This window comes from Dipodomys spectabilis, unplaced genomic scaffold (genome assembly GCF_019054845.1).
Source record: "Dipodomys spectabilis isolate Male_0828 unplaced genomic scaffold, ASM1905484v1 ptg000092l, whole genome shotgun sequence".
Taxonomy (NCBI): domain Eukaryota; kingdom Metazoa; phylum Chordata; class Mammalia; order Rodentia; family Heteromyidae; genus Dipodomys; species Dipodomys spectabilis.
Genome location: NW_024870769.1, coordinates 609,113 through 636,242, shown reverse-complemented (window position 1 = coordinate 636,242; position 27,130 = coordinate 609,113). Strand labels below are relative to the sequence as shown.

Sequence of the window (27,130 nt, the reverse complement as noted above, 5' to 3'; positions counted from 1 at the left end):
AAGAAAACTATGTCTTGCAGTACATTTGTTGGTACCACTAATTAGAAATAGGCCATTGCCATCCACGTCCTTAGAATAACAAAAAATGATTGAACAATTTATTTCATTTTATCCATTCATTGTCAGTGTCGTTTAAAAAATTTTATATTCTGGGGAAAATTAAAAATAGCATACTGTATACTGCAAAAGCTTATGACATATGGATTGCATTAATCCTGTTTGGAGTTTGTATAGCATTGCTAAGAAATCCTAAATGTTTTGCAAATATTATTTATTTCCATAGCACTAATTTGGAGGATATGTGAATTCTCCTAATTATAGGACTACATGAGCTGCAGTATGGTTCGAGTGGTAGAACACTCTGCCATTCTTGAGTGAAAAAGCAAAGGTACAACACCCCCGGAACTGAGTTCAAGTTCAGTATGCACCTATGCACACACGAAAGAAGGAAGAAAAAGAAGGGAAGGGAAAGAAGGAAGAAAGAGAAAAAGAAGGAAAGAGAAATTAAAAAAGAAAGAAGTCTATTCTACACGAGGGTCATGAGGATATTCTGCAGCTGTCTGTTTGCATAAACCTCTGCTGTTCATCTTTTCTTTGTTGAAGGAATGAATAATAAAAACATTTATTCAGGCATGATGAGCAAACATCTGGAGATGGTCCTCTCTGCTTTCTTCTTTAGTTCAACCCACGTCTTATGTGGGCTCAGCATGCAGACCCTGGAATAGTTAAAACTAACAGAACATTGTCCAATTTAAGAAACATGTATTTGTCCAGACTTTGTACATGCCGGTAATCTTGGCACTCCAGGGGTAGGTGCAGGAAAATGCCCATTTGAAGCTAGCCTGGACTCTGCAGTGAGAACCTAACCCAAACAAAAGAAAAACAAGCTTGTTTTATTTTTATTGAATAACATAAACCAGGATGTGTGATTGCACAGGCAAACATGCATACACCATAAATCTTTTTTTGTTTGGTTGTAGGGCTTGAACTCAGAGCCTGGGTGCTGTCCCTGAGCTTTTTTGCTCAAGGCTATCGTTCTACCACTTTGAGCCACAGCTCACACCTAGTTTTTAGGTAGTTAATGGGAGAGAAGTGTCTCAAAGACCTGGGCTGGCTTTTAACTATGATTCTCAGATCTCAGCCTCCTGAGTAGTTAGGATTATAGGCTTGAGCCACCGGTGCCCAGTTTACTTTTATATTTTTTATGCTTGATAAATTATGCATTAGAGTTTCCTCTCTTTGAATTATCTCAACATTTTTCTAGATTCTTAGTGTTCACACTTCAAAAAGGAACTAGAATTTAAAGAATACTGTGCTGAATTAATATTTGCATGAATTCTCTTTTATTTTTCTGTTTCTTTTGGTGGTTGGTACTGGTATTTAACCTCAGGGCTTCTGCTTGCATGCTAGTGCTTTTTTTTTTTCTTTTGTGTGTGCATGTGCCTATACTGGGGCTTGAACTCAGGGCCTGATGTTCTGGCTTGATTTATTGCTAAAGGCAACTTGTAAGTCTACCTCTTGAGCCACACCTCCACTTCTGACTTTTTGCTGGTTAACTGGAGAGAAGAATCTCATGGACTTTCCTGCCTGGGCTGGCTTCAAGACTATCTTCAGCTCTCAGCCTCCTGAGTAGCTCGGATTACAGGCGTGAGTCATTGGCTCACTGGTGGAAAAGATTTCAACACTGATTTTAAGACTTCATTTTCCATCCTCCCCCATAGCTACTTTTGCCCTTCCACAGCGCCTGCCCATTCCTTCTTCACCCTCCCTTCCTGAGCTTTCAAGTTGTTCCTGAGCTCTGCAGACCGTCTATCTTAATCCTCTATAATACCACTTACTTTCCCCCCTGTGGGTATGTATTATTGCTTCAAATTTACATTTCTACGCACTATCATTTTTACACTTACCTTTATTAGCGGGAATCAAATTGCTATTAATTACACCGATTGTCAATCCAATTAGTCAAACTACATAATTATCATTCTTACTACATTTGTATCACTACTACAGTTATTCCTATCTTGTGGGTAATTCAGTTCATAAACTCAGTTTGGTTGGGCCTTGTGTTCCCAGGCCTTCCTCACCCTGCAGCTGACACCAGAAACCGTCTGGCGCGGGCGGTCTCGCAGGCAGATATGGTGTGCAGCCACCCGCTAAAGTTTCCAGGGACAGGAGGCTGCACCACGCCTGGGTAAAGACTCAGGGGTTGCCTGCTGGGCAAAGTGCGATGTCTGGGGGAGACGGCAGGCCCCACCCCTTTGCAAGAACAACAACACAAAAAGTTCTGAGGCTGCCCTTAAAATCCTTTCTTGGAAGGAGGTGCAGATTGCAGCGGAGGCGGCTCGCGCTCCAGGGCAGGGGCTGGAGCCAGCCTGGCGCGCACGGGCGCAGCGCGAGCGGGGCGTGCCAGCCGGAGCCCGGCCCGGCCCGGCCCCTTCTCATTTCTCCCGCGCGAACCCGGGCCGGACGGCTCCACTCCCTCCCTCCGCTGCAGGGGGGAGCCCGGCGCAGGCACGTGGGCCGCCGCCTCGGGCCGGGCGCAGCGTACCCTCGTGTAGTGTCGCCAGCAAAGGCAAGGGTGCGAGTCCACAAGTTGGGCTGGCGACCGAGGGCTGGAAGCCGGGCGAGGCGGCACGGGACGGGCGGTGCGCCGGGACTCCCCCCTGTCCTGGGCGCCGAGTGCGCCCCTCCCTCGGCCCGCCGGAGCTGCGGGCGGAGCGCGCCGGCCGCGCGTCCCCGGTGCGGCGCGCCCGCGGCGAGCCAGGCAACCGTGGCCGCGTGCTAGGAGGAGGCTGGAGCCCCTTTAGGAAGATGGAGTTGGCGACTCGCTCCCAGGTGAGGATCTCGTGGTTCTCTGCAGCTCGGCCGCCCCCCACAACTCGAGTTTCCTTTGTGTCCTGCCTGTGGATCGGCAACGTGGCCCTTGGCCGCGGCTGGACGGGTCAGGCGCGCCCCTGCCCGGGAACTTTCGAGCGGGTGTGGCCCGCAGGTGCGCGCGGTGGTGCCACCCGGCCTACAGAGGGCAGCGGAGGTGGTCGCCGGCCCGGGACCCCAGGTGTGGACTTATTTGTTGGAAGGTGCGAGCGGGAGTTTGCAGCTCCCCGAGACACGGTGGGGGGGTGTGTGGGGGAAGGGCTGGTGGCGCGCTCCCCTCCCCCCCACTTCCCAGCAGGATTGGCACGGAAAGAAGGAAGTTGAAGAGTAATTCTCCCCCCCACCCCCACCTTAAATAGCAGCCCAACTTGGCGCACGCAGTTGGAAAGGAATTGCTTTTGTGTTTGTCGGAGAACTTTTCTGAAGTGCGCTCAGGGAATTTGTTACCACCTGCGGGGGACGGCCGCGCCCTCGGGCCAAGTTAAAAAACCACACCCATCTGTGAGATCCCAGGTCTGCACACGCACGCCGCGCACCGTGGGCCTCCTAGCTTTACACACGCTGGCACCCCCTTGAGAGCCACCCCCCCCCCCCCCGCCCCATCAGCGAACGGTGGCGGGTGAACGTGCTTTTCTTTTTCTAAGTTTTTCCAAGCGCTTTTCTCTAGTTTTACACGAACCTTGTTTTACTCGCCACATCTTTTTGAGGTAAGCCATAGGAACTTGAAAATGAACTAAAAGGGGAAGGAAACAGCTGCCCCGCCGCTGGGGGAGGGAGGGCACTGAGATGATTTGTGCGAGGTTGGGGTGTGTGTGTGCATGTGTGTGTGTGTGTGTGCGCGCGTGCGCGCACGCGCTTTGGTGGGAGCAGGGGGACCCAGATTTCCACCTTACCTCGGGCGGTGCACCTTCTGTGATGCACCTTTGTTCTCCACCTGGGCGCGTGGGCCGGAACCAGAGGCTTGCCAGCGAACTAGTCCCTGCCTAGCCTGGGCGCTGTCACCTCCTTAGGTTTGGGCACAAATTAAAAGACTGAGCCAAGAAGGGGCGTTTTGACTCGTTAGTGATTTCGGAAAGCCTTAAAACAAGGAGAGCATTATGCAAGCTTATGGATTGAATTAGCGTTAGATTGTGTGTGTGTGAGTGTACATATGCGACTTAACTGTAAAACATAGCAAAGATCAATTTTGACTTTGTAGCAATTTTAACGTTTCCAGGACTGCCAACACCTTTGGAAGGAGATTTGAGCCCCCATGAATTTCATCAGAAAATGTGTCTTAATGTTTCACTCTAGAAACTTGTTCTGCTGTAAAGTTCTTTGCACTTTGACCCCTGGTCTTCATAATTCATGCATGGAAAAGTCAGTGTCCCAGAATGTGCAGTTGGAAATGAACATTTTGCTATCAAGCTATTTTTTTTTTTTAGCAGTTTTACAATGTTAAACTATTTACCATGTGGGGGTAATCTACAAATTATACCCAGTATATACCAATTAGAATAAATTACTATATGTAAGATGATCAGGTGTTTTTTTGTCCCCTTTGATAAAGACCTCCTAATTAGTAGCACAAATTAAGATGTGATGATTTTTCCAGTAATAATGTTCCGGGTGCATCATCATTTAAATATGAGCAGATTATAGTCTCTTTAAATTAGCTGAGAGTGGTTCTCTGGGGTGGGTTGGTGACTGCGGATAAGAGCACTTAATGAACATTTCAGGACCAGCAAGATACTAAATTTCATGTGGTTCTACCCTGTCCTCCAGCCTTATGAATAAAGCAGTGTGAGGCGTTCTGAAGCAGCATTACTACACATGCACGTTGGCTCCCCTCTGCAGGCTGGGTGCTTTAATCTCATACATGCTGTAAATAGAATTTCCATCCCTTGGGAAGCACAGAGCTCTAAGGTATTCCAGCAAAGGAAAAGCAAAGCTGTCCAGATGTGATGTCAGGAACAGTGATTGAGCGTGGGCGGGGAGATAACTTAAGGCATGCTCAGAACCTCTTTTAAGTCCCTGCTTTTCTGTGACCTGAGCAGTGTGGCAGATGCAATGTCCTCTGGCAGAGATGACCTCAGTCCAGGGCTGTGGTTCTTGTTGGATTGGCCACTGTGTCTGTACTCTGAGGAGTGACAGATAAAATACTAGTGGAGGTAAAAGTGAGCCTTTTAATTTTAAACTCATAGTGCAGCTCCCAGTTTCTGAGCTGCAGGGGAGAAACTGGTAGGTCTGAGAGTCTCTGCATTTTCACTCTCTCCTAGCCCCAGGGTGCAGGTTGGGTCTTTTGAAAAAGACGGGATGTTAAATGTTCTCATGCATATGCATGGAATGTGTCCTGGTAGGGGTAAAGGAATTTTTCTAGGGTTGACCTCAGCTACCATGTTCACTCATCTGATTGGGCAGCTTACAATGTGACTTGCAGAATGTCAGTGATTTGCCACTTTAAATTGGTCCCTGGCTCTTTTTTGTGTTCTTCTGGGGGTCTCATCTGTAGAAGAACGGAATTCTGAGGAACATAGCAATTCTGGTCTGATCATGGATCCAGGACAGAAGACCATGATATTCTGCGACTTTAGAACAACTTATGAATGTTAGAGTATGTTTCTGCAAAAGACCCATGAGACCATTTGAGTAGAAGAGAATGTAAAGGCCTTTTGAGTTTTCTTACTCCTTAGTACTCTTGAGCAGAGTTTAGAATTGTCACTTCTAAGATCAAGTTTGCAATATAAAAAGACTTAGCTTTTTGGTAGAGGGTCTTTGGGATGGAAACAGAGATAAGAAAATATCAGTGCACTTTATTGATTGATTGATGGATTGTTGACAGGCATGAGCTCAGGGCCTCATGTTCCCACTTGGCTTTTTTCAGTCAACGCTGGAGCTCTGCTACTTTAGCCATATCTTCAACTTCTGGCTTTTTTGCTGGTTAATTGGAAATAAGAGTCTCATGGACTTTTCTATTTGGACTGGCTTCTGATTGCAATTCTCAGATCTCAGCATCCTGAGTATCTAGGAGTACAGGTGTATGCCTCAGGATTCCCCCCCCCTTACATTTTTGTTTATGAATATCCGTCATTGGTGAATATTTTGAAACAGCATATCAGAGGCATGTTCAGTAAGTGTAGCTGGGGTTAGCACGCAAAACTTTCTTCTTGGTGGGAAATGCCCATACCCAGTATGCAGAACCAAAACAGGTCTCACTGTGCCAGAGAGTGTTGATGTTTCCTGACAACCTGCCTTCAGAATTATCAGAGGACTTGCTCACTGGGTTTCGCTGTTTGTTAGACATTCAGTAAACATCTACCGTCTGTCCTGAGGCATTGCTGGTTACAGTAGAAGAGCAAAGCCAGAGTACTGTGCAGTACTTTTTTTCCACCAGCAGGTACCTGAACTTGCTGACCTCTTCTGTGTTGGCCAGAGCTCTGCTGCGGGGCAGGAGGAGGGGGGTGGGTGGGACCTCAGTCCGTGCTCTTGAGTTTGGGAAACGGAGACGACCTTCAGAGCTATCTTCTTCTCTCCCTTCTTCCCTCCCACTCAAGAAACAGAAATCTCTACTACTTTGTCAGAGTCTGGATGGTGACAGTCCTTAAAGGTGTAAGACTTTAAGTAGGTTATATTGTCTGTGTTTTGATGTAAGGCTAGAGAGACTACCTCTGCTAGGCCTCTGTCTCCAGAATCACTGCCTGGTCCTTTGTCATTGTCATCACAGGCTCTGGCCAAGTTGCCAAACTTACACGTGTGAGACACCTCCGCCTGGCTAATGCTGCTTTCAGGACTAGTTTTATAATTGCCACAGAGGCCTTCACAGTTTTCATTTTTAATACCCGTGTACTGTTTCATTGAACACATGAGTATTTTATATATTAATTTTCAAGGTTTGAAATTCTTTCTCTCTCCCTTTCCCCCTCAGTACTGTAGAATTTGAACTCAGGGCCTCAAGCTTGCTAGGCAGTCAGTTATCCTGTCACCAGCCATGCCTCCCGCCTTTTGTTGTTGTTTTTTAAGGATATTTGCAATAATGTCCTGTTATGGAAGCAGCACATAGCGTGTAGTTCATGTCAACACTAGCTTGTTCACTTACCATTGTCTAAATTGTTTCATTGTATAACGAATTTAATGTCTGATAAAGAGATGTGCCTGACTTTAGTCACATACACATACACACATCCATACCATATTTACGAGTTGTACACAGGGGTTTCTTTTTTTTTTTTTGTCAGTCATGGGGCCTGAACTCTGGGCCTGGGTGCTGTTCCTCAGCTCAAGGCTAGCGCTCTACCACTTGAGCCGCAGTGCCACTTCCAGCTTTTTCTGCTTATGTGGTGCTGAGGAATCGAACCCAGGGCCTCATGCATGCAAAGCAAGCACTCTGTCACTAAGCCACCTTCCCAGACCGTACAAAGGGGTTTTAATTCAACATGTTGGTTTGTGAGTACTGTGTGTCTTGATCAGTATCATCACAAAAAGCAGCTTTTGCAGAGGACAGAACTCAAGCTGGTGAAAAGGATCCTTTGATAATGACTGTGTCCTAGAACTTGAGCAGCTCAGAGAATGGTTGGTTTGGAGGAGAGTGACTCGTGGTCTTAGATCTGTTCTGTCTCACTAGGAAGACCAAAACACCCTCTGTGGTAGAGTGCCTGTGGCTGGGCAGGGCCTATGGCTGGGCAGGCTGTCTGGTACTGGGTGTACAGGACCTTCGCATCCAGAAAGTAGGGGTGCCTACATTGTGTGGGAATGGCTTGCTTTTGTCTTGCTTTTGTCCTTAGACAGAATGCATTGCTGCATGTGTATTTCTTTTGAAATTTGGATGTCCAGAGGTCAGACAGAAGATTGAATCATTAGGACTTGTTTTTAAGAGAAAGGGGAGGGTTTTTTTGTGCATATGTATGCACGTGTGTGCACATGTACATGCATGCTCAAGGCTGGTGTTCTACCTTTTTGAGCTACAGCACCATTTTCAGCTTTTTTTTTTTTTTGGTAGTTAATTGGAGATAAGAGTCTCAGGGATTTATTTATTGGCCAGGGCTGGCTTTGAACTATGATCCTCAGATCTTAGCTTCTGGAGTAGCTAGAGTTACAGGCACATGAGGTCTTTCTGATGCAGGTGCTAATTGCAAAAGGTGGGCCAAATCTGGTCACTCAGCTGTGTACTTAATAAGATAAGGCCAGGGGCTAGTGGCTCATGCCTGTAATCCTAACTACTCAGGCTGAGGTCTGAGGCTCAAAGTCAGCCTGGGCAGGAAAAGAGTCCACGAGACTCTTTATCTTAGAAGTGGAGATGTGGATCAAGCGGTAGAGTATCAGACTTCAGTGAAAAAAACAAGGGAAAGTGCAAGGCCCCAGGTTCAAGCCCCAGTCCCAGGACCAAACAAACAAAAAATCCCAAACCCAAACCATATATGTCCTCCAGTTCCTGGGCTGCAGTGTGGTAAAACCTTAAAAAGTAGCATGTGTGATCCCTAAGTATAAAGAACATTGAAGCCAAGGCTGCCAGATGTCTGGGGATTGTATAATTGGCTGACTGTACAGGGTTCTTTGGGGACCCCTTCTATTCTCCCCAACTCTTCTCCCTGACTTCTGGAACAGTTGAGTTGTTTGGACAGCCCCGTCCCCCCAATACTTAAACCTCTACCCCAGAGAATCCTGTATGGCTGGTGAGTGAGTGCCTGGCATTTGTGAATGAGATCTCCCCACCCCTGCCAGGCTCCTCTGCCTATGATGAAGGCCCCAGGATAGTGACTGGTGACCCCCAAATCATCTGTAGGTCAAATGACAATTATTCAGCAGATGGGTATAGGCCTGGGTTATAACAGTATTAAATATTTGTTAATACCAAGGCATTAGTGGTTCATGCTTGTATTCCTAGCTACTCTGTTGGCTGGGATCCAGACAATAGAGGCTAGAAGCCAGCCCAGTTCCAATTCACTAGCCAAAAGCCAGGCTAGAGGTATAGCTAAGGTGGTAAAGCACCAATTGTGAGAACTTGAGGCTCTACAGTCAAGCCCTAGTATGCAGCACAAAAAATAAAAAGAAAATAGTGGGCTTATTTTAGGGCTGTCAGTGTAGATGGGGACATGAGTTATGATTGTTTCACCAAGTATGTCCTGCAGCAGAGATACTTAAAAATTTTGTTGAACTAATGTGGAAGCCAGTTCACATCTGCCCCAGAGGCTGGGGGGGGAGAGAGAGAGAGAGAGAGAGGGAGAGAGAGAGTGTAGCAGCCTTATACTACCTACTGAGGAATCTTTCTGTCTCATAAATCTCTAGTTTTATCTTTCAAAGTCATGCCTACTTTGCATTCTATCCCAGGATACATTCCCACTGGTTTAATTCAACAGTGACATTTAAAGGACTCTAGGAAATAATCCTTTGCCTGTCCATTGTGGTCTCCAGGCTCTCTAAGTGGTCACGGAGCTGCCCTGGCTAGAGCAGATCAGAACTGCCATGAGTAAAATTCAGAAATCATACTTAGGGTCAATAGTTCCTGAAGTAGAGAAGCTAGTTTGAGCATGCCTGTAATCCTAATGCAGGAGGATCATGAGTTTGAGGCTAGCCTGGGCTACCTAGTGAGATACTACCTCAAAAGAAAAAAAGAAAAGCTAGTTTCCTACTACTTCCTGCATTATTTGTTTAGTTTCCTGACTGTGAAAGGTATTAGTGGGGAGAGGCATAAGCTTGGGTTAAGTACTGAAAACCCTAAGAATATTGTGTATATGGGTGGGTGCGGTGTGTGTGTGTGTGTGCATGCATGTGCGTGAACGCATGTGTGCGTGCACGCCAGTACTGATTTGAACTCAGGGTCCTGTGTTATTCTCTTAGTTTTTTCCTTTTAAGACTGGCATTCTGCCACGTGAGCCACTTCTGGCTTTTTGGTGGTTTGTCTAGTCCTGAGCAGCTAGGACTACAGGGATGAGACACTGTACTAGCACCCAGCTCTAAGAACATTTTTAATGTTAAGATTGTCTATCACTCTTATTCTGCTTTTCATTCGCTTTGGTGCAAAAGAGAAAGTTAAAGTCTGGCATATTTAATGTAGTTTACACATAGCTTCCTCTCATCCCCCACCCCCTTTACAAGAGGCAGTAGATGTTTTTTTTTTTTTTTTTCTTTAGGGAAGTTTACTTAGAATAGTTAAAGCTCCTGGGGCCCCTTCCAGCCTTTGCCAAACATGCATGTTACCTCTTAAAAAGAAGCTTCTACTCTTTCCCCATTCTGCCAGCTGCCAGCTGCCAGCATTCAACCCGAGAGCGGGGAGAGGGCTGCTGTCCCCTTCCCCTTCCTTGAACTAAGTGGTTGTAATTAGGCCTCAGCAGAGGATGTGCTTTTCCCATGAGTGTCATTCACTCTGGCACAGTGCCAGGAGTCAGTGGCTCCACAGCCTGAGCAGAGCCCCCCCTCCTCCCCAAAGTGCCTGGGGCTCACTCTCCATGATCCCAATTTCAGTCAGTGCCCGTGGCAGGGCAGCGGGTTGTCAGGATGGCCCTGTAGAGGGTGCGAGGAGGTGTCTGTGCTGCCTGCTGCGAGCTGGCATGGGACCCTGGCCTCTGAGACCTCCCTGTACCCTTCACCCGACTGACCCCCTCTTACAGCTGTGTACCCAGGGCTGATGCCATCTTTTCTGAAAGCCTGCAGGACTGTTTCCTACCACCGGTCACATGCCCCACGGACTTCTTGGCCTGCTGACATTGGCCAGATTGTCTCAGGATGATTTTGTCCTACTGTGTGTGACTCTTTTCTTTTCCTTTTCTTTCTTTTTTTTTAAAATCGGTTGTGGGGCTTGAACTCTGGGCCTGGGCGCTGTCCCTCAGCTCTTCAACTCAAGGCTAGCGCTCTACCACTTGACCACAGCACCACTTCCGGGTTTTTTCTTATGTGGTGCTGAGGAATCGAACCCAGGGCCTCAGGCATGCAAGGCAAGCGCTCTAACACTGAGCCAACCTCCCAGCCCTTGCTCTGGCTTTTACACTTATTATGTTATGCTTGAGCCATGCCTCCAGCCCTCTTTTGCTCAGGATAGTTTTGAGATCACATCTTTCTGGGATGCATCTTTCTTGTGTTCTGCCCAAGCTGGTCTGGACCACAGTCCTCCTATTTAGGCTAGAATGAGAAGCATACACCACATGCCTGACCTTTACTATTGAGATAGTCTTTTTCTGCCTAGGCTGGTCTTGAAATATGATCCTCCTGGTCTCTACCTCCTGAGTATCTGGTGAATACTATCCCCTTGCTGAAATTCATTTCTTTCTAAGTCTAAATTGTACCTCCTTAAAGTATGAACATAGCAATTAAAGAAATTCCTGTGCTGATATTTAAATTTTTCCATATAGAAGGAGTGAACATTGATAGGTAAATATCTGCTTGAGAGTCTCACTTGTTAATTGGAGCTCCTCTTTGGAGGAGGTTAATTCACATCTTTCAACTATTGTTTGTTTGCTCTCCCCTCTCCTCTTTCCTCTTCCCTTTCCCTTCTCCCATATCCTTCTTCTCTTTCCCCACTCCCTTCCCCCTCTCCCTTCCTCCTTCCTCTCTCTTCCCTCTTTTCTCTGGTGCTGGGGTTTGAATTCAAGTCTTTGCACTTTCTCAGCTTGCTTCTTTGGCTGGTACTCTACCACTTGAGCCATGCCTCTCACCTGTTTTTTGCTGGTTAGTTGAAAATAGAGTCTTATAGGCTTTTCTGCCCAGGCTGGCTTCAAATTGTGATCTTCCAGATCTCATCCTCCTAAATAGACAGGATTACAAATGCAAGTGACCAGTGACCAGTTTGTCCATTTCTTCTTTTTTAAATTTTTATGCTTGTATTATCTAAGCAGTTGTACAAAGGAGCTGCCATTTACCAAAGCAGTTTCTGAATACAGTGCATCTTCATCAGCATTACCCATGCAGCATCCTCATCCCTTTAACCTCCCTCTTCCCTTTCTTGATTTTGTAGTATACACAATTAATTTTTCACTGTATTCCCTCCCTTCCCCCCCTTCATTCTTCTACCTCTCTCCCTATCCCCTTCTTGCATGTACCCCTTTCCCGGTGCTTATTTTGTTGGGCTTTGACCTCGTCTTTCTAGAAAATTATGCTATTTGAGCTCTCCATGGAGTCTTTTATATTTCAGTTAATTCATTGGTAACTGTTTACTTACCACCTGGTATGTTTACTTGTAGATTTATAGGCGTATTCTATTCACCACAAATGAAGGAAACCATGCAGCCTGTGTTTCTCTGGGTCTGGCTTACTTCACTTAATGAATTTTTTTCCAGGTCTTTCCATTCCTTATGAATAGTACAATATCAGTTTTTCTGATAGATGAATAGAATTCCATTGTGAATATACATATGTTACATTTTCTTGATCCTTTTTTTTTTTTTTTTTTTTGGTCCAGTTGTGGGGCCTGAACTCTGGGCCTGAGCACTGTCCCTCAGCTCTTCAGCTCAAGGCTAGTGCCCTACCACTTGAGCCACAGCGCCACTTCCGGCTTTTTTCTTTTTGCTTATGTGGTGCTGAGGAATCGAACCCAGGGCCTCAGGCATGCAAGGCAAGCGCTCTACCACTGAGCCAACTTCCCAGCCCTTGATCCATTTCTTAATTGAGCTTGTAGTTGCTGTAGTTATTTATTTATGCTGGACATGAATTCCTTATTCAGATAGGAGTGAAAATAGTGTCTCCTGTTCCATAGGTTGCCTTTATACTGCCTAGTGTGTTTTGCACAAAAGCTATAAGGACCTTTCCTTCCCTCCCCTCCCCTCCCCTCCCCTCCTTTTGTGGTATTGGGGTTTGAACTCAGGCTTTCATACTTTGCTAAGCAGGTGCTCTGCTGCTTGAGCTACATTCCTTAATTGCCTTGGCTATTTTGGAGATAGATTTTCACTTTTTGCCCAGGTTGACCTGGATTGCAGTTCTCCTGTTTATACTTCCCAAGTTAGCTGGGTTATCAGGCATGCATTACTGCACCCAGATTTTTAATGGGGGCTCATGAACTTTTTTTTAACCCATACCGGCCTCAAACTGCAATCCTCACAATCTCTACTACCCAAATAGTAGAGAATATCAGGTGTGAGCTACCAGTCTTGGGCAGGTGTTCAGTTTGATGAAGTCCAGTTTACCTGTCTGTTTCTTTGGTTGCCATACTTAATCATTGCTAAATGCACTATGATGAAGCATTTCCCGCTTTCTTCTAAGAATCTTCTAGTTTTACCTCTATTTATTTATTTATTCAATCTTTCCTTTATTTCTGTGAGATAATTTGTCACAGCAGTAAGGAAGATTATAACTAGTAGCGTCTTCACCCAGTCATTGTCAATAGATCCTGAGAGAGAGTATGAGGGGAGCCCTGGACAGCGCAGTTTGATTCTCTGTGACATGTCCCCAAGCCTGGAAGAGGTTATGGAAGTATGCAGACTAAGTCATAATTTCAATTTTGATGATTTATCTTCTATATAAGACTTTTTCTCTGCATCTGTTGTTTGCTCTCTTGTGGGTCTGTTCTGTTTTAGCTCTTGTTTTCAAACCTTTGATCAATTTTGAGTTGACTTTTGAGGTGATTTAGGTAATGTGGAAACATAGAGTTCCCCCAAGCACTTTTTGTTGAAGGAATGTCCTTCTACTTTGAGTGTTCTTGATGCTCTTCCTTCTGTGTGTGTATCTGACAATAGTGGAACTTGAACTCAGGGTCTGGGTGCTGCCCCTTAGCTTTTCTGCTCAAGGATGACACTCTACCACTACCTCTGGATTTTTTTCTAGTTAATTGGAGATAAGAGTCTCACTGACTTTCCTACCTAAGCTGGCTTCAAACTATGATTCTCAGATCTCAGCCTCCTAAGTAGCTAGGATTATAGGCATAAGCCACTAGTGCCTTGCCACTCTTTTGACCATAAAGAAGAGGATATTTTGTGCTCTAGTCTCCTTGCTTTCTGCCATTATGTGAGGGTCACATTATTTCAGTGAGTGTAACATTAAGTGTTGATGTGGGAGGTGTGAGTCCTCCAGCACTGTTCTTTGTTTTCAGGCAAAATAATGCTCTCAAAACTCATGGAATAAGAAACATTTCTTGCAGCTTTACTGATGCCATTGCCAGACAAAAAGGCTTTAAAAAATAATACAGTTTTCCTTTGAAAATGGATAGTGCCAGGTGTGGTGGCTCACATCACTAATCCTCGCCCTTGTCAGGTGGACATAAGGAGGATAGTTTCTCAAGTCAAACCTGGGCAGAATGTTAAGCAGACCTCATGTCAGTCTGTAAGCCAGGTGTGGTGGTGTGCATCTGTCATTCCAGCTACGAAGGAGACCTGAATGGGAGAATCGCAGTCCAGGCTAGCCTGGCTAAAAGTTGAAGCCCCTATCTGAAAAAGAACCAAAGCAAAAGAGTGGCCTAGAAAACAGTAGGCCTTAAGAACCTTCGTGGTGCCAAAAATAAAACAAAACAAAAAAACCTTAGAAACATAAAAATAATTAATAGACAACAAATATACTCCTTCTAGCTAGGCGGTGGTGTTTTGTTAATCAAGGAAGGATAAATTTATAGCATTAAGATATAGAAAGGCTTTAATTAAAGGATCATGCTTAATTTTAGAATATAAAAATCTAAATGAACAGTGGTTCACTAATTTATTTTCAAGGTAAATACTTGATTGGAAGCCAGCTGGCAGTTGAAGGTATCTTTTTATAGTTTTTCAGTTTCTTAAAATGGCCTGTTAATCGAGGTGTGGGGCTGGCAGAGGTCACAGAGATACAGAGACATCTAAAGCAGGCCCGGGTTTAGTCAGAAGACTGAGAAGGTGAGCTCCCCCCTCCTAACCCCCAAAGAAAAGAGGCAGGCCTCCTCATCTGAACTGCAGCTGAGCTGTGTAGAGCTAGGTTGGGGTCCTGACTTACTGGCTTAATTATAGCTTAATTCCAAGATATGGAAGGAAGGAGGATGGAGAGGAGGGTTACAGAAGAAGCAGAGTGAGCCCTGGGCAGGTGACTGCTGTGCAGTTACATGCGTGTTTATTATTCTGCTCTCTCCTTTTGAACTGTACCTGCGTGGATATGCACAGCAACCATACGTGCCTGTGTGGAAATGTCATCTACTAACCAGAACAATTTATATGCATGAACAATGGCTATGCTTGAAAGGTTTTACAAGTAATTTTTTAAGAAACACACCTGATTACCAGTATAAAAACTTGGCATTTCATGCCTCCTTGTGTCATGGATTGAGAAGCCATTACCACTTGTACAGAATTGCTGCCCCAGATGTTTAACCTGAATTGAATCTTGATAAAACAATGAAATAAGCTCAAAGGTCAAATAGTTCTACAAGGCAGCTGTTGTGGGTCGTCTAATAAGTCAGTGTTGGGGAAAACGGTATAAAGGGTTCATAAAAATAATCAGAAAAGGCCAGACATTGGTGGCTCGTGCCTATAATCCTAGCTATTAAGGAGGCTGAGATCTGAGGATTATGGTTCAAAGCCAGCCTGACAGGAAAGTCCATGACACTTTTTTTTTTTGGTCAGTCATGGGGTTTGAACTCTGGGCCTGGGTGCTATACCTCAGCTCTTCAGCTCAGGACGAGAGCTCTGCCACTTGAGCCACAGCACCACTTCTGGCTTTTTGGGTGGCTTATTGGAGATAAAAGTCTCACGGACTTTCTTGCCAGGGCTGGCTTTGAGCTGTGATCCTCAGATCTCAGCTTCCTGAGTAGCTAGGATTACATGCATAAGCCACTGATACCCGGCTTCCGTGACTCTCTTTATCTCCAACTAACCACCAAAAAGCCAGAAGTGGAGCTGTGGCTCAAGTGGCAGAGCATTAGCCTTGAGTGAAAAAACTAAGGTATAGTTCCCAGACCCCAAGTTCAAGCCCTTGTACCAGCATAAAATACAGAAGAATCAGAACAATGCCCAAACCTTGTTTGGATGGCTCCTCTTTGCCCCTTGAAATTGTAGAAAATATTTTGGGACCAGCAGTAGGTAGTAAGATGAAGTGTTCATAGTAGATGATAATAATGTTAACTATTTTAGGTACGATATCAGGAGACTATCTTCATCCTTGTCAGATGCATGCTCAGTTGTTTGCAAGTGAATTTAGCCTGCCTGCAGATAGATTCTTTAGACAATGTGGGTACACATACATTAAATTGGCTTATTCTTCAACTGCTGTTTGCTGGGAGGAATCAGTCAATAGTAGCAATGGCTTATGGTTCAGATTCATTTTTCTTTAAATAGAGAAAGACAGCAAATGTGGTAGCAAGTGGTGCTGGGTGAACAATCTCAGTGTGTTTCTGGGACCTTTTATGGGTAGTTGATATAGGAAAGTGAGTTGTTGGCAGACACCGGTTTCGCAGATGAAAGGCACCTACTGCATTCCTTCTGGGAGTAATTGCCCCTAATCGCCTTGAAGTTCTCTTGGAATTGATTCTACAACCACTGAAACTGATTTCTAGCCTAGGCAAGAGGGAAAGCCTCTCATGTGAACTGTCATGTCGGAATCAGTGCGACAACAGAAACCAAGAAGTGGAAGTGAGAAGGATCAAGAGAGCTGGTGACACTGATAGGATCTTTTTTACATGAGTACCATTTAAGGATGAATGGGTCTACTGTCAGGAAAAAGAGCTCATTGGCTTCTGAGCATCGGGTGCCTGTGGATTGGTGGTCAAGAGATCAAATGGCCTTTTTTGTAGTCATGGCCTTGACATTTGCTGTAAATTAGGGTATGTATCTGAAGCTGAAATAAATCTTCCCTTTTTCTTTTGGTACCTGTCAGCTAAAACACGGAGGGTTACCGGGGCTTTCTGGGTAACAATGAAAAAGTCATAGGATGCTAATCCCTGTTTCTCTGTTAGAGAATTTCCCCTCAGCCGTTTCAGCAGCCTGTGTTTTAATCTTCTTCGGCATCCTCAACAGATCCCTAAAGAAGTGGCTGACATCTTCAACGCCCCCAGTGACGATGAAGACTTTGTGGGTTTCCGAGATGATGTTCCCATGGAAACACTGTCATCAGAGGAGAGCTGTGATAGTTTCAACTCTCTGGATTTGAGGAAACAGGTAGGGCTGCTCCCTTTTCTGGGCAGGTGTATTCATCTGGAAGCCCTGCATCTTCACCGGATGTTTTTTTTATTTTAACGTGGTCCAAGGAGCGTAGTGTCAATTAGTTGGTAAGCCCTATATTTTAGAAGCATATGCCTTCTGGTTTTCAGAAAGAGTCAAGTGGTCCTGTTTCCTATTTTAATCCTGGCCATACGCAGAATATATCCTTTTAAGTAAGGGGACCTCACATGATCAAATCCATTTTCTTGGCTCCCTCCGGGGCTGTCACCTGTGGCGAGGCTGCATTCAGAGTCCTCCCACGCAGCAGCAGGGAATGACCAGCCCAGCTATGCGTACCCACAGTGCCCCGAGCACTAAATGTGCTGTTACTATGAGACAATTGCTTCGCTGTGGTCCTGCAGGGAGCTTCTAGCCATACCTCACTCCTGCAATTGCTGGGGAGAGCAGTATTCTTTCTTTAATTATTTTGCTCAGGAGCAACACAAGTTAAGAGTCCTCTGAGAGTCATGAGCCTGCGCGTCCATATTGTGCCTTAACAATAGAATGGCCAGTGCTTTTATTTTTCTGTGAAACTCAAATGCCTCTTCCTTCCTTCCTTTATGGTCTCTCCTTGAAGGCTGTAGGTATGATGTTAGTGAGGTGTGCCAGGGCTCAGATGACTGTGTGTGTCTGTCCTCCGAGCTGTGCTGTCTCAGGTCTCTGTGGTCCTTGTCTTATTTGTTACAGCGTTTGTCCACCTCTTCCCATATGCGAGTCTCCTAAATGCAGATTTAGATGTTGTCCTTAGATACTTTCACTCCTAGTGATCTTACGTCCTGTTTGCAGCTATTACCCTGATCTTAGTGTGCACAGTTGGCCTGTGGTGTATTCATGGAACATGGTTCCATGACCACTTGTGAGGAAAACCCAAGTGCCCTGGAAACATAGAGTTGGCTCAGTGCTGTGGATGTCCCATTCATTTTTCCCATAATTCCACCCAGCTTCTGCTATTCACCTGATGGCCTCATTTAAGCACTTTAAGCACTTTCATTATGCTTTGGGGGCACCACCTATGTTTTGGGGAACATGCTATATTTTCACAAAATTAAGATCAGGGAAGCATTTAGCAGGGCACACAGTGCTTTAAACCCAACCAGTCACAACTGGAAAACTGTGAGCTCATCTATACCAAGTGGATTTGCAAGTTTTGTTTTTGTAATTCTGTTTTTTTTTTTTTTTGGTGGCTCTGGAACTTGAATTCAGGGCCTTGTACGTGCTAGGAAGGCACACTTGAGCTATGCCCCAGCCATTTTGTGCTTCTATTAATTAATTACTTTTGCTTGAGCCTATCTGAACCATGATCTTCTGTTTATACTTCTGGATAGCTGGGATGACAGGTATAACACACTATGCCCAGGTTTTTACTGGGTTAGATGGTGGTCTCACGAACTTTTTGCTTGGGCTGGCCTTGATCTATGATTTTTCCCAGTGTCCACAACCTAAGTAGCTAGGATTATTGGCCTGTGCTAGCATGCCTAGCTTGATTGCTACTTGCTTATTATTTGTTTGACTGCTCTTGGTCAAAACCTCATGCAGTCAATCCTCAAATAGGGCAGGATTACTGTATTTCAGCTTAAGGGTGCAGCTAAATCATGTTGTCAGTGTCATCAGGAACGGTCACCAAAGATTTCCAGGCTGCCCACTGCCTCATGGGACCAGCCTGAAGGTGAGAAAATACCAGAGGTTGGAAGGTAGGGACTTGGCTGTTCCAAATCTAGGTCTTATCCTTTTCAAGCTCTAGTAGCAGCTTTGGATATTTAATGAAATTTACACATGGACATCCTTGCCGTACAAAGAGCCCACAGGGATGGTTCAGGCTCCAGGAACCTGTTGCCTGCATTCACACACCCATTGGGTTCCCCAGCAGCCAGCTGTGTGTCACCCACTCTCATAATGAGCAGCCCTGGCCCACTGCTTGTTGGACTCACACATTTGTGATCCATTTAACCAGCCAACAGAAGCTTCTTGAGATGGCACACAGAATGTGTAGCTGACTCTGGTCCCCTTAAATACAATTTGAATGTCACCAAAGAAACTTCCCTTCCGTATGGGTATTTTTTTTTCTCAAGCAGCTGCACCACAGCTATCAACAAAGGAACAAAGTAATTTAGTGCTGAGGAAACTCACTCCAATTACCCATAATAATTCGTAGGAGACATTTTTAAGCTTAAAGAATGCTAGCTGTAGCATTTTTTCTAACTCTAATTATTTTTCCACTCATCTGCTATTTCTATTCCCCCTCCCCCCCCACCCCCCCATCCCCCCCCTAGATATCAGCATTGGAAGAAGTGTGTAATTAAAGTCAGGGAAAGGCAGGGGGAAATAGGACTGCAAGCAAATGTGGAGTTCTGAGTGGTCATTGCTCCATCCTGGGTGGGAGGAAACTGGGACATAGACTTGAGCCCTGCTAGAGAACTGGGCCTTTAGGAGGCCACCCTCGGTGGGGGAAGTCTTTTCTTTAGGTCTGTCATTTTTTTCTCTCTCCTTTTTGTCACACATGCTAGTCAGAAAGCTGGATTTTTCTCTTTGGTAGTATTTCGAGAGGAAGAAAAAGGTCATTATTGGGAAAAAGTCTTACATGTGTGTGTGGTTTGAGTATTGAAGCCAGATCCCGAGAAGGCTGGGCAAGTTCTCTCCCACCTAAGCCACTCCCTAGCCCTTTTGTTAGCTTTCATTTTTGAGACAAGATCTTTTACCTTTGTCAGGCTGGCCTTGAACTTGGATCCTCCTGCCCCGGCCATTCCCAGCTTGATTTTTTTAAGGGTTACTTACATCTTTCCCTCTGTTTATGGGCTTCCCACCCATCTTTGCTTACCTTCTGCCTTTTGGGGAGTGCCAGCTTTCCATTAGTCCTCATGGCTGACGGCGATGGAGCGAGTCCAGTCTCCCCATCATGGGTTAGAGGGCCCCCAGTGGGTATGAAAGGGAAATGTGCTCAGTCTCTGTAATGCGTAGTAGTTGGTGTTTTGTTGTTTTGATTATTGTGACTGGGTCTTATTGTATAGTCTAGGTTGGACTCAAACTTGAGATCATCCTGTCTTACCTCCCAAGCACTGTATTACGGTCAGCACCATTGTATCTGGCTTAAATGTGTGTTTATGGTTTTCTTTTCTTTTTCTTTCTTTTTTCTTTTTTTTTTTTTGTGCCAATCCTGGGGCTTGAACTCAGCCCCTGGATGCTGTCCCTGAGCTGTTTTGCTCAAGAGTAGCACTCTGCCACTTGAGCCACAGCTCCATTTCTGTCTTCTTGCTGGTTAATTGAAGATAAGAGTCTCAAAAGACTTTCCTGATTGGGATGGCTTAGAATCACAATTCTCATATCTCAGCTTCCTATAAAGCTAGGATTACAGTGTGAACCACTGGTGTTTTGTTTTTCACAATGCCACATCTTCCCTCACTCCCCAGTTTTTCCCTCCTGTCCCCACCCACAAGTTGTGGAGTTCATTTTCACATGTGTGTTTTTAATTCAGCAGGATGTGCGAAGTTTCCATTCCAAATATTTCACAGAAGAACTGAGGAGGATTTTTTTTGAGGACACGGACTCTGACACTGAGGACTTCGAAGGCTTTACACAGAGTGAGCTGAGCACCAGCAGTACCTCAGAAGCCACGGTAATAACAGCAGCGTTAGATTGTGGGTCACAGAGTTATTGGTCCTGTTTCTGAGCAGTAGTTTTACTGGGCAAAAGTCTCTTCATCTACTCAGGAGGCTGAGACCTGATGATCACATGCTTCAGAGCCAGCCCAGGCAGGAAAGTCTGTGAGATTCTAATCTATACCTACCTACCAAAAAAGTTGGAGGTGGAGCTGTGGCTCAAATGGTAGAGTACTAACCTTGAGCCAGAAAGTTTAGAGTGCCCAGACCTTGAGTTTGAGCCCTTGGACTAGCACCAAAAAAACCCCCCAAAATCACTTAGAAAAAAGTTTGGCTTCTATTTATCGTCAAAACTAACCTTCAAATATAAAAGTCACACCAGCAGGATTGATCCCTTGGCCACCATTCATTTCTCTCAGAGACAAGCAAGATGGCTTTCAGTAGTCTTGAGCCTCTGCAGCCTTGGTTTAGAGTGTGGCATGGTGCTGGCTTTGAACTGCCTCAGTTCTCAGCCTCCTGAGTGGCTAGGATTACAGGTGACAGCTGCCAGGGCCCAGCTGATGTTTCTTCTTTAAAGGTCTCCTAGACATCAGTAAATCTGTCCTGTCCTTTACAAAAAAAAAAAAATTCCCCCTTCTGGTGGGAGAATGTTACTGCTTCAGTCTCATTACTGAGAGATCTGTGTAAATAGTTTATATCCTCTTGGTTCAGGTCCTGTGTGTTTCAAATTTTATCCATTCTTGGCTCCCTATTTCAGTGGTATCTGTATACCTCTCTTTTCACAGCTGATAAGGTGCTGTCACTCTTGTTTATCTTTACAAAGAATCAACTCTGATGTGTTAATAGTTTTTTAGTCTCCTTTTCATTGATTTCTACCCTGGTTTTATTCTACTGATTATGAGTTTAGCTTGTTCTGTTTTTTTTTGTTGTTGTTGTTTTGTGCTGGTCCTGGGGCTTGAACTCTGGGTCTTGGAACTGTCCCTGAGCTTATTTTGCTCAAGGCTAGCACTCTACCACTTGATCCACAGCTCTACTTCCAGCTTGTAGGTGGCTAATTGGAGATAAGAGTCTCAGACTTTTCTGCCCAGGCTGGCTTTGAACTGTGATCCTCAGAGCTCAAGCCTCCTGAGTAGCTAGGATTACAGATGTGAGTGATGGGTGCCCAACGGTTCTTGTATTTGTTTTCTTTTTTAAGAGCTTGAACTACATAATTTTTTCTTCTTAAAATCTGGTATTTTAATGTAGGCAGTCTTATCATTATATTCACTGTATCCCAGAGGTTCTGACAAGTTGTATTTTCATTTTTACTTGTTTCTAGAAAAGGTTTCTAATTTTTTTGATTATACTAAGATTTGATCTCAGAGCCTTGTACTTGGGAAGCTTTTTTGTGTCTTTGTTGTAAGATAGGGTCACGCATTATTTTTTTCTTTTTTTATCCTGGGCTGCCTTACCTTGCAGTCTTCCTGTTGATGTCTTCCATGTAGCTGGGATGACAAGTTGGCATGCTCCATGCTCAGCTTATTGGATGAGATGGAGTCTCACTAACTGTGTCCCTGTGTGAGCCACTGTGCCAGGCTTGACTGTAGAAATGTCAGATTCTCCTCATCTACCAATTTCTTCTATGATCTACTGATCATTCAGACTTTGTCTCCACTTGTTTTTATAGTTCGTATAGTTTCTCTTGCTCATGGTTTCCAATTGTATTCTATTATGATCTGATAGGAAACCAAAAATGATTTATTTTTATATGTTAAGACTTGGTTTATCGTCTTAAATGTCCGTCTTAGTGGAAGTTCTCTGGGTTGCTGAGAAGAAAACATATTCCACAGCTATTGGGGGTGGGGGCTCATGTAGAGGTGTAAGTCCATTTGATGTATTATGGCACAGTTAACTCGGAAGTTTCTTTGTCTTTTTGTCTCAACTGTTGACATGAGTTGGGTATTGAGATTTTCTACTATTATTGTATTTGGACATGCCTGTACCATTATGCTAGAGATATTTGTTTTCATAAAATTTCACTGCACCAACATTTGGTGTGGATATATTCCCAGTCCATCTCCTTATGACCTCTTCCCTTTATTAATACCAGGTGACCTTCTTCATCTCTTCTGATTAATTTTGGCTTGTAGTCTGCTTTGTCAAACACGAGGGGAGCTATCCTGCTTGTTTCAGATTCCATTTGCTTAGTATCATTCGCTTTCTATCCTTTTACTTCTCAAAATGCTTTTGCTAGTGAAGAGAATTACTTGGAGCCAAGGCATAATCAGAGCTTATTCTATAATCTACTCCACCAGTAGTTTGTCTTTTTATCAGAGAATTAAGATCATCTATCATATGTTTTGTGGTACTGTGAGGAAAGCTATCAAGGGAAGTTGCTTTCTTTCTGTCAATTTTGTGAAAATTCTTTTTCTGAAAAGTTCCTACTCTGGCCAAGTGGCTTGTCTCTTGTTGATTAAATTTTAGTTACATCCTAGTCTGCTTCTGTTAAAAAATCCTATTGAAAGCTCATTAAATTTTAGCTACATCCTATTCCTGTTCCTGTCAAAACATCCTATCATAAGCGCATTAAGTTTTTATTTAAATCCTATTCCTTCTCCTATTATGACATTCTATTTTTGTTAATTAAGCTACATTCTATTAAAAAGTTTCTTTTTACCCTCCCCAAACTAGCCAGTTGTGAGCTATTGTCAACCAAAGCTTGGCCCTTCTAGCAGAGGGGCAGGGCCTGTTGTATTGGGGATAAAAAGGAAGCAGCCCACTTGCTCCACATGCTTGCTTGCTTGGATTTCTACTGATAGCACCTTCTTTTACATAGTTCTTTGTTTTTGTGTCTTCAATTATTGACTGCTGTGTTTCTTGGAGTGCCTGTAACAGTACTAGAATTTGAATTGAGGACCTCATGTGTGCTAGGCAGGGACTCTACCACATGAGCCACACTCCAAACCTCTTTTCCCTTCTCCTACCCCCTCCCCCACCCAGATAGGGTCACACTTTTGCCTGAGGCTAATCTTAGACCATAATCTCCCTATCTGCATCTACCTCCCCCATAACTAACACAATAGGTATATTTCACATGTAGGTGACTTTATTTTTGAGATGGAATGTTAAATTTTTTTTCCCAGGCTGGCCTTGAACTGACAGTCCTCTGATGTCTGCCTCACATGTAGGTAGAATTACATGTATCCTCAATTATGCTCAGCCTACATTTAGGGTTAATATTGAAAAATATATACTTTCTCCCTTTGTCAGTTTAGTAGTTTGCTGGCTGAGTTAATAATGTTTGGTTCTCATTTGTTTATGTAGTCATCGAATATGTATTATTTTTTGAGTTCTGCAGCTTGGCATATTTTTCTTCCTCTTCTGGGTACAGCATTTCTATATGTATTTTCTGTAGTACTGGCTTAGTGGTCATAATTGCTTTAGTTTATGCTTATTGTGAAAGATCTTTGTTTCTCCTTCGATTTTTAAAGGATAACTTTGCTAGATACAGTAGTTTTGGCTGACAGTTACTTTGTAAAATACATCAGTCCAGGCTCTCTCTTGGCTTTTAGAGTTTCTGCTAAAAGATCAGTTATTGTGGAGTTTTCTCTTTGTTAGAAGCTTGCCTTCTTTTGCAGCTTTTTTGGTATTCTTTCTGTGCACTGCTCTCTTGGTTTCTTTTCTGGTCATGTTTATTTGCCTTCCAAATGTATCCTGTATGGATATACATTTTTCTCTGTATGTTTGGGCAGTTTTCTGCTATCATTAAATAGGTTCTCTGTGCTTTCAGCCTGTCACTTACCTATACCACAGATGGATAAGTTTTGTCAGTTTATCTAGACATTTTCAGCATTTGTAGTCATGGTTACCTTTTCCCCCTTCATTAAAGCCATCTGAATGCCACAATTTCTTCACTTGTCTTTAGTCTCTGAGATTGTTTTTCTGCTTGTTCTATTGTATTGATGCTATTGATGAGTTTTGTTTATTGAGCTTTCATTTCCATAGTTTTGTTTTTCAGAATCTTTGTTGGATTTTTTTTTTGGTCTAGGTTTTGAACTGAAGTTTTTTCTCTGTTTATCTGAGTCATCTTGGAGTTCATTGATGTGTGTATACGTGTACGTACTGGTACTGAACTGAGGCCTGGGCGCTGTCCCTTAGCTTTTTTTGCTTCAGGCTGGTGTTCTACCACTAGAGCTTCCACTTCCAGCTTTGTGGTGGTTAGTTGGAGCTGACAGTCTTGGGGACTTTTATGCCTGGGTTGGTTTCAAATTGTGATTCTCAGATCTCAGCCTCTTGAGTAGCTAGGATTACAAGTGTGAGTTACCAGCACTCACCTCTTTGATCATTTTTGCAAATAGACTTTAAAACTCTTTGGCATTTCAACCATTTCCTTATCTTTGGATTCAGTTATTGAACAAGTAAAGGTTTCTGGAGGCGTCATGTTGCCTTTTTCATATTTCTTATGTTTTTGTCTTTGTGTTTTGCTGTTGGAGAAATGTCTCTTCTGTTTTCCTGTGGGGTCATAATGAACAGATGGGCTCAGTCTCTAACAAACCACTCACAGCAGCACCCTCAAAACAAACCAGAAAGGGAAAGAATGAAGACCAGGTTAAAGAGAAGGAGCACACCACTAACAGCAAGAGAAACAAAAGTAGCAAAAATAAGGTAGAACAAACTATGAAATGAAAAATGCCCAAAAGTAATAACAGAAGGAAATAAAGGAGAGGGTCATGATTAAGGAGAGAAAGGAGCATGGTTCAGTAAGAGTGAGGAAAAAAAAAAAAGATCAAGCAATTAAAAACACCTGACAACAAAGAAATATGTGAATACAATTAAATGAAGATAGAAAGGAATAAAAATATTTTAAAAAGGAAGTAATGTAGAAACAAGAGGAAGTTATAGTAAGGAAGAGGGGAAAAACAAAAACAAAAAAGCAAAGCCAAAATCCGACTCAAAACCAAAAAGACCAAGAAGTAGTGAAGCTCCTTCCCAGCCCTCTAACACTGGAATTTGCCAGGTCTGTGGTAGAGTGAGTCCGATATGCTGTGTCTGGAGTCCTTCGTCCATAATGATGAGCGTGGGCCAGGCAGGGAGTCTGTCAGAGATGTCTTCACTTTAGAAACTTCCCTTCTGTCCTTACTAGGAGCCACTGTTGCCCCCCCCCCCCCCCCAATCAAGCTTTGTGGTTTGTGAGCTGGGCACATTCCCAGTCATCCCCAGAACCTTTGCTCCCCAGTTGGTACACCCTGGGTAGCACACCTCCAAGCTGGAAGATATTGCCAAGAATGATGGAGAGTGGAGCTAGGAAATAGCACTGAGCTCCACACTGGTTGAGGAGAGAGAGGAGAAGCTCCTGGCATGCTTCCTGTCAGTCCCAGGGCTTTTAGACCCTGTCCTGGGGTAAACTACTCTACTGGAGGGAGAAGGTTGTGGACATCAGTCATCTGCCAGTGCTGGGCTCAACTCTCGATTTCTGTGATAGTTCACAGGCGATAGTGCTCGCTCCTCACTGCTGAGGGAGTTGTACTGCTTACTGTGTCCTTCATAGCCTCAGATCTCTGCTGCTTCATCTTTCCTCCCTCTGTACAAACGTGGCTGTTTTCCACCAGGCCCTGTGGCAACGTGTTCCCAGGCTCCCCGATTTATGACTGATGCTTGTTTTCAGGTTCTTGGAGTATCCCAGTCTCAAACAATAGTTGGTACCAGACTATGTAACGTTTGGAGATTCTGGGGTCAACAGATGCCTTTCTTCTCCAGTGCTGGCTTGCCATGTGGGAGTCACTGTCGCCAACTCCCCACGGGAGCTAATGGTTTCTTACGCAGCTTGGGTTGCTGATCTCTTGTCACCCGGGCTGTGGGCTTCAGCTGTCCTAATGCCCTTCTGTGTGTGTGTGTCCACCCATCCCTGGAGCTTGGGTTGGACTGCTTCCCATTTTTCCTTGGACTGTCACTTCTTACGGTTCCCTGTGCTTTTTAGCTGTCCTGTGTCCAACTGTGTGATTCCCATCATTTGCTCTGCTCTGTCATCTCAGCTCTTACTCTGGAGTCCCATGGTGGAAACCGCTAACCTGCCATCTGACTCCAGGAACAATGTATTCTTATTTCTCTACTTGGTAAGGTGCAGGTTGGCAGTCAGCTGCCTTTCCCCTCCCTTCTCACAATGAGTCCAACTAGAATTTTGGTGAGGAAGCAGCCAAGTTTTCAGCTGGTTCCAGGCTGTTGCTTCTCTGCTCAGGGATGCCCCTTTCAGCACTCTGAACGTGGTTCCCAGGGTGAGTTTTCTCACGTGTGGTCCATGAAAGATGCCTAGGAGATGTGTCCTTGATGGCAGGTACTGAAACCTGTCTGTCTTGTTTCTCAGAGTCCCTGATGAATCTCAAGCACTTCCGTTACCTCAATGATAGCACCCTGTCACAGCCCCCTAACAGTATACACTTATAAAACCAAGGCTTTCACAAGGCTTTCACATTGTACTATGTGGAGTTAAAAAAAAAAAATGTGGGTTAGCCAGGTGCTAGTGACTCACACCTGTCTATAATCCTAGCTACTCAGGAGGCTGAGATCTGAGGATTGCAGTTCAAAGCCAGCCTAGGTAGGAGAGTCCTTGAGACTTTTTATCTCTATTTAACCTTC

At 44.4% G+C, this 27,130-nt stretch overlaps 1 protein-coding gene across 2 annotated transcripts in view; it reads left to right on the top strand.

Annotated features, from left to right (window-relative positions):
- Positions 1–2,752: 2,752 nt before the first annotated feature.
- Positions 2,753–27,130, top strand: part of Cdca7l (cell division cycle associated 7 like) — a 31,688-nt gene continuing 7,310 nt past the window's right edge. Inside the window, exons 1-3 of one of the 2 annotated variants that reach the window (XM_042685049.1) lie at positions 2,753–2,835; positions 16,743–16,883; positions 20,398–20,535. In XM_042685049.1, coding sequence (XP_042540983.1) covers positions 2,812–2,835; positions 16,743–16,883; positions 20,398–20,535 — 303 coding nt within the window. In that variant the 5' untranslated portion in view covers positions 2,753–2,811. Of the gene's footprint in view, positions 2,836–16,742; positions 16,884–20,394; positions 20,536–27,130 lie in introns of both variants that reach the window. The other variant, XM_042685048.1, reaches the window with a different exon arrangement.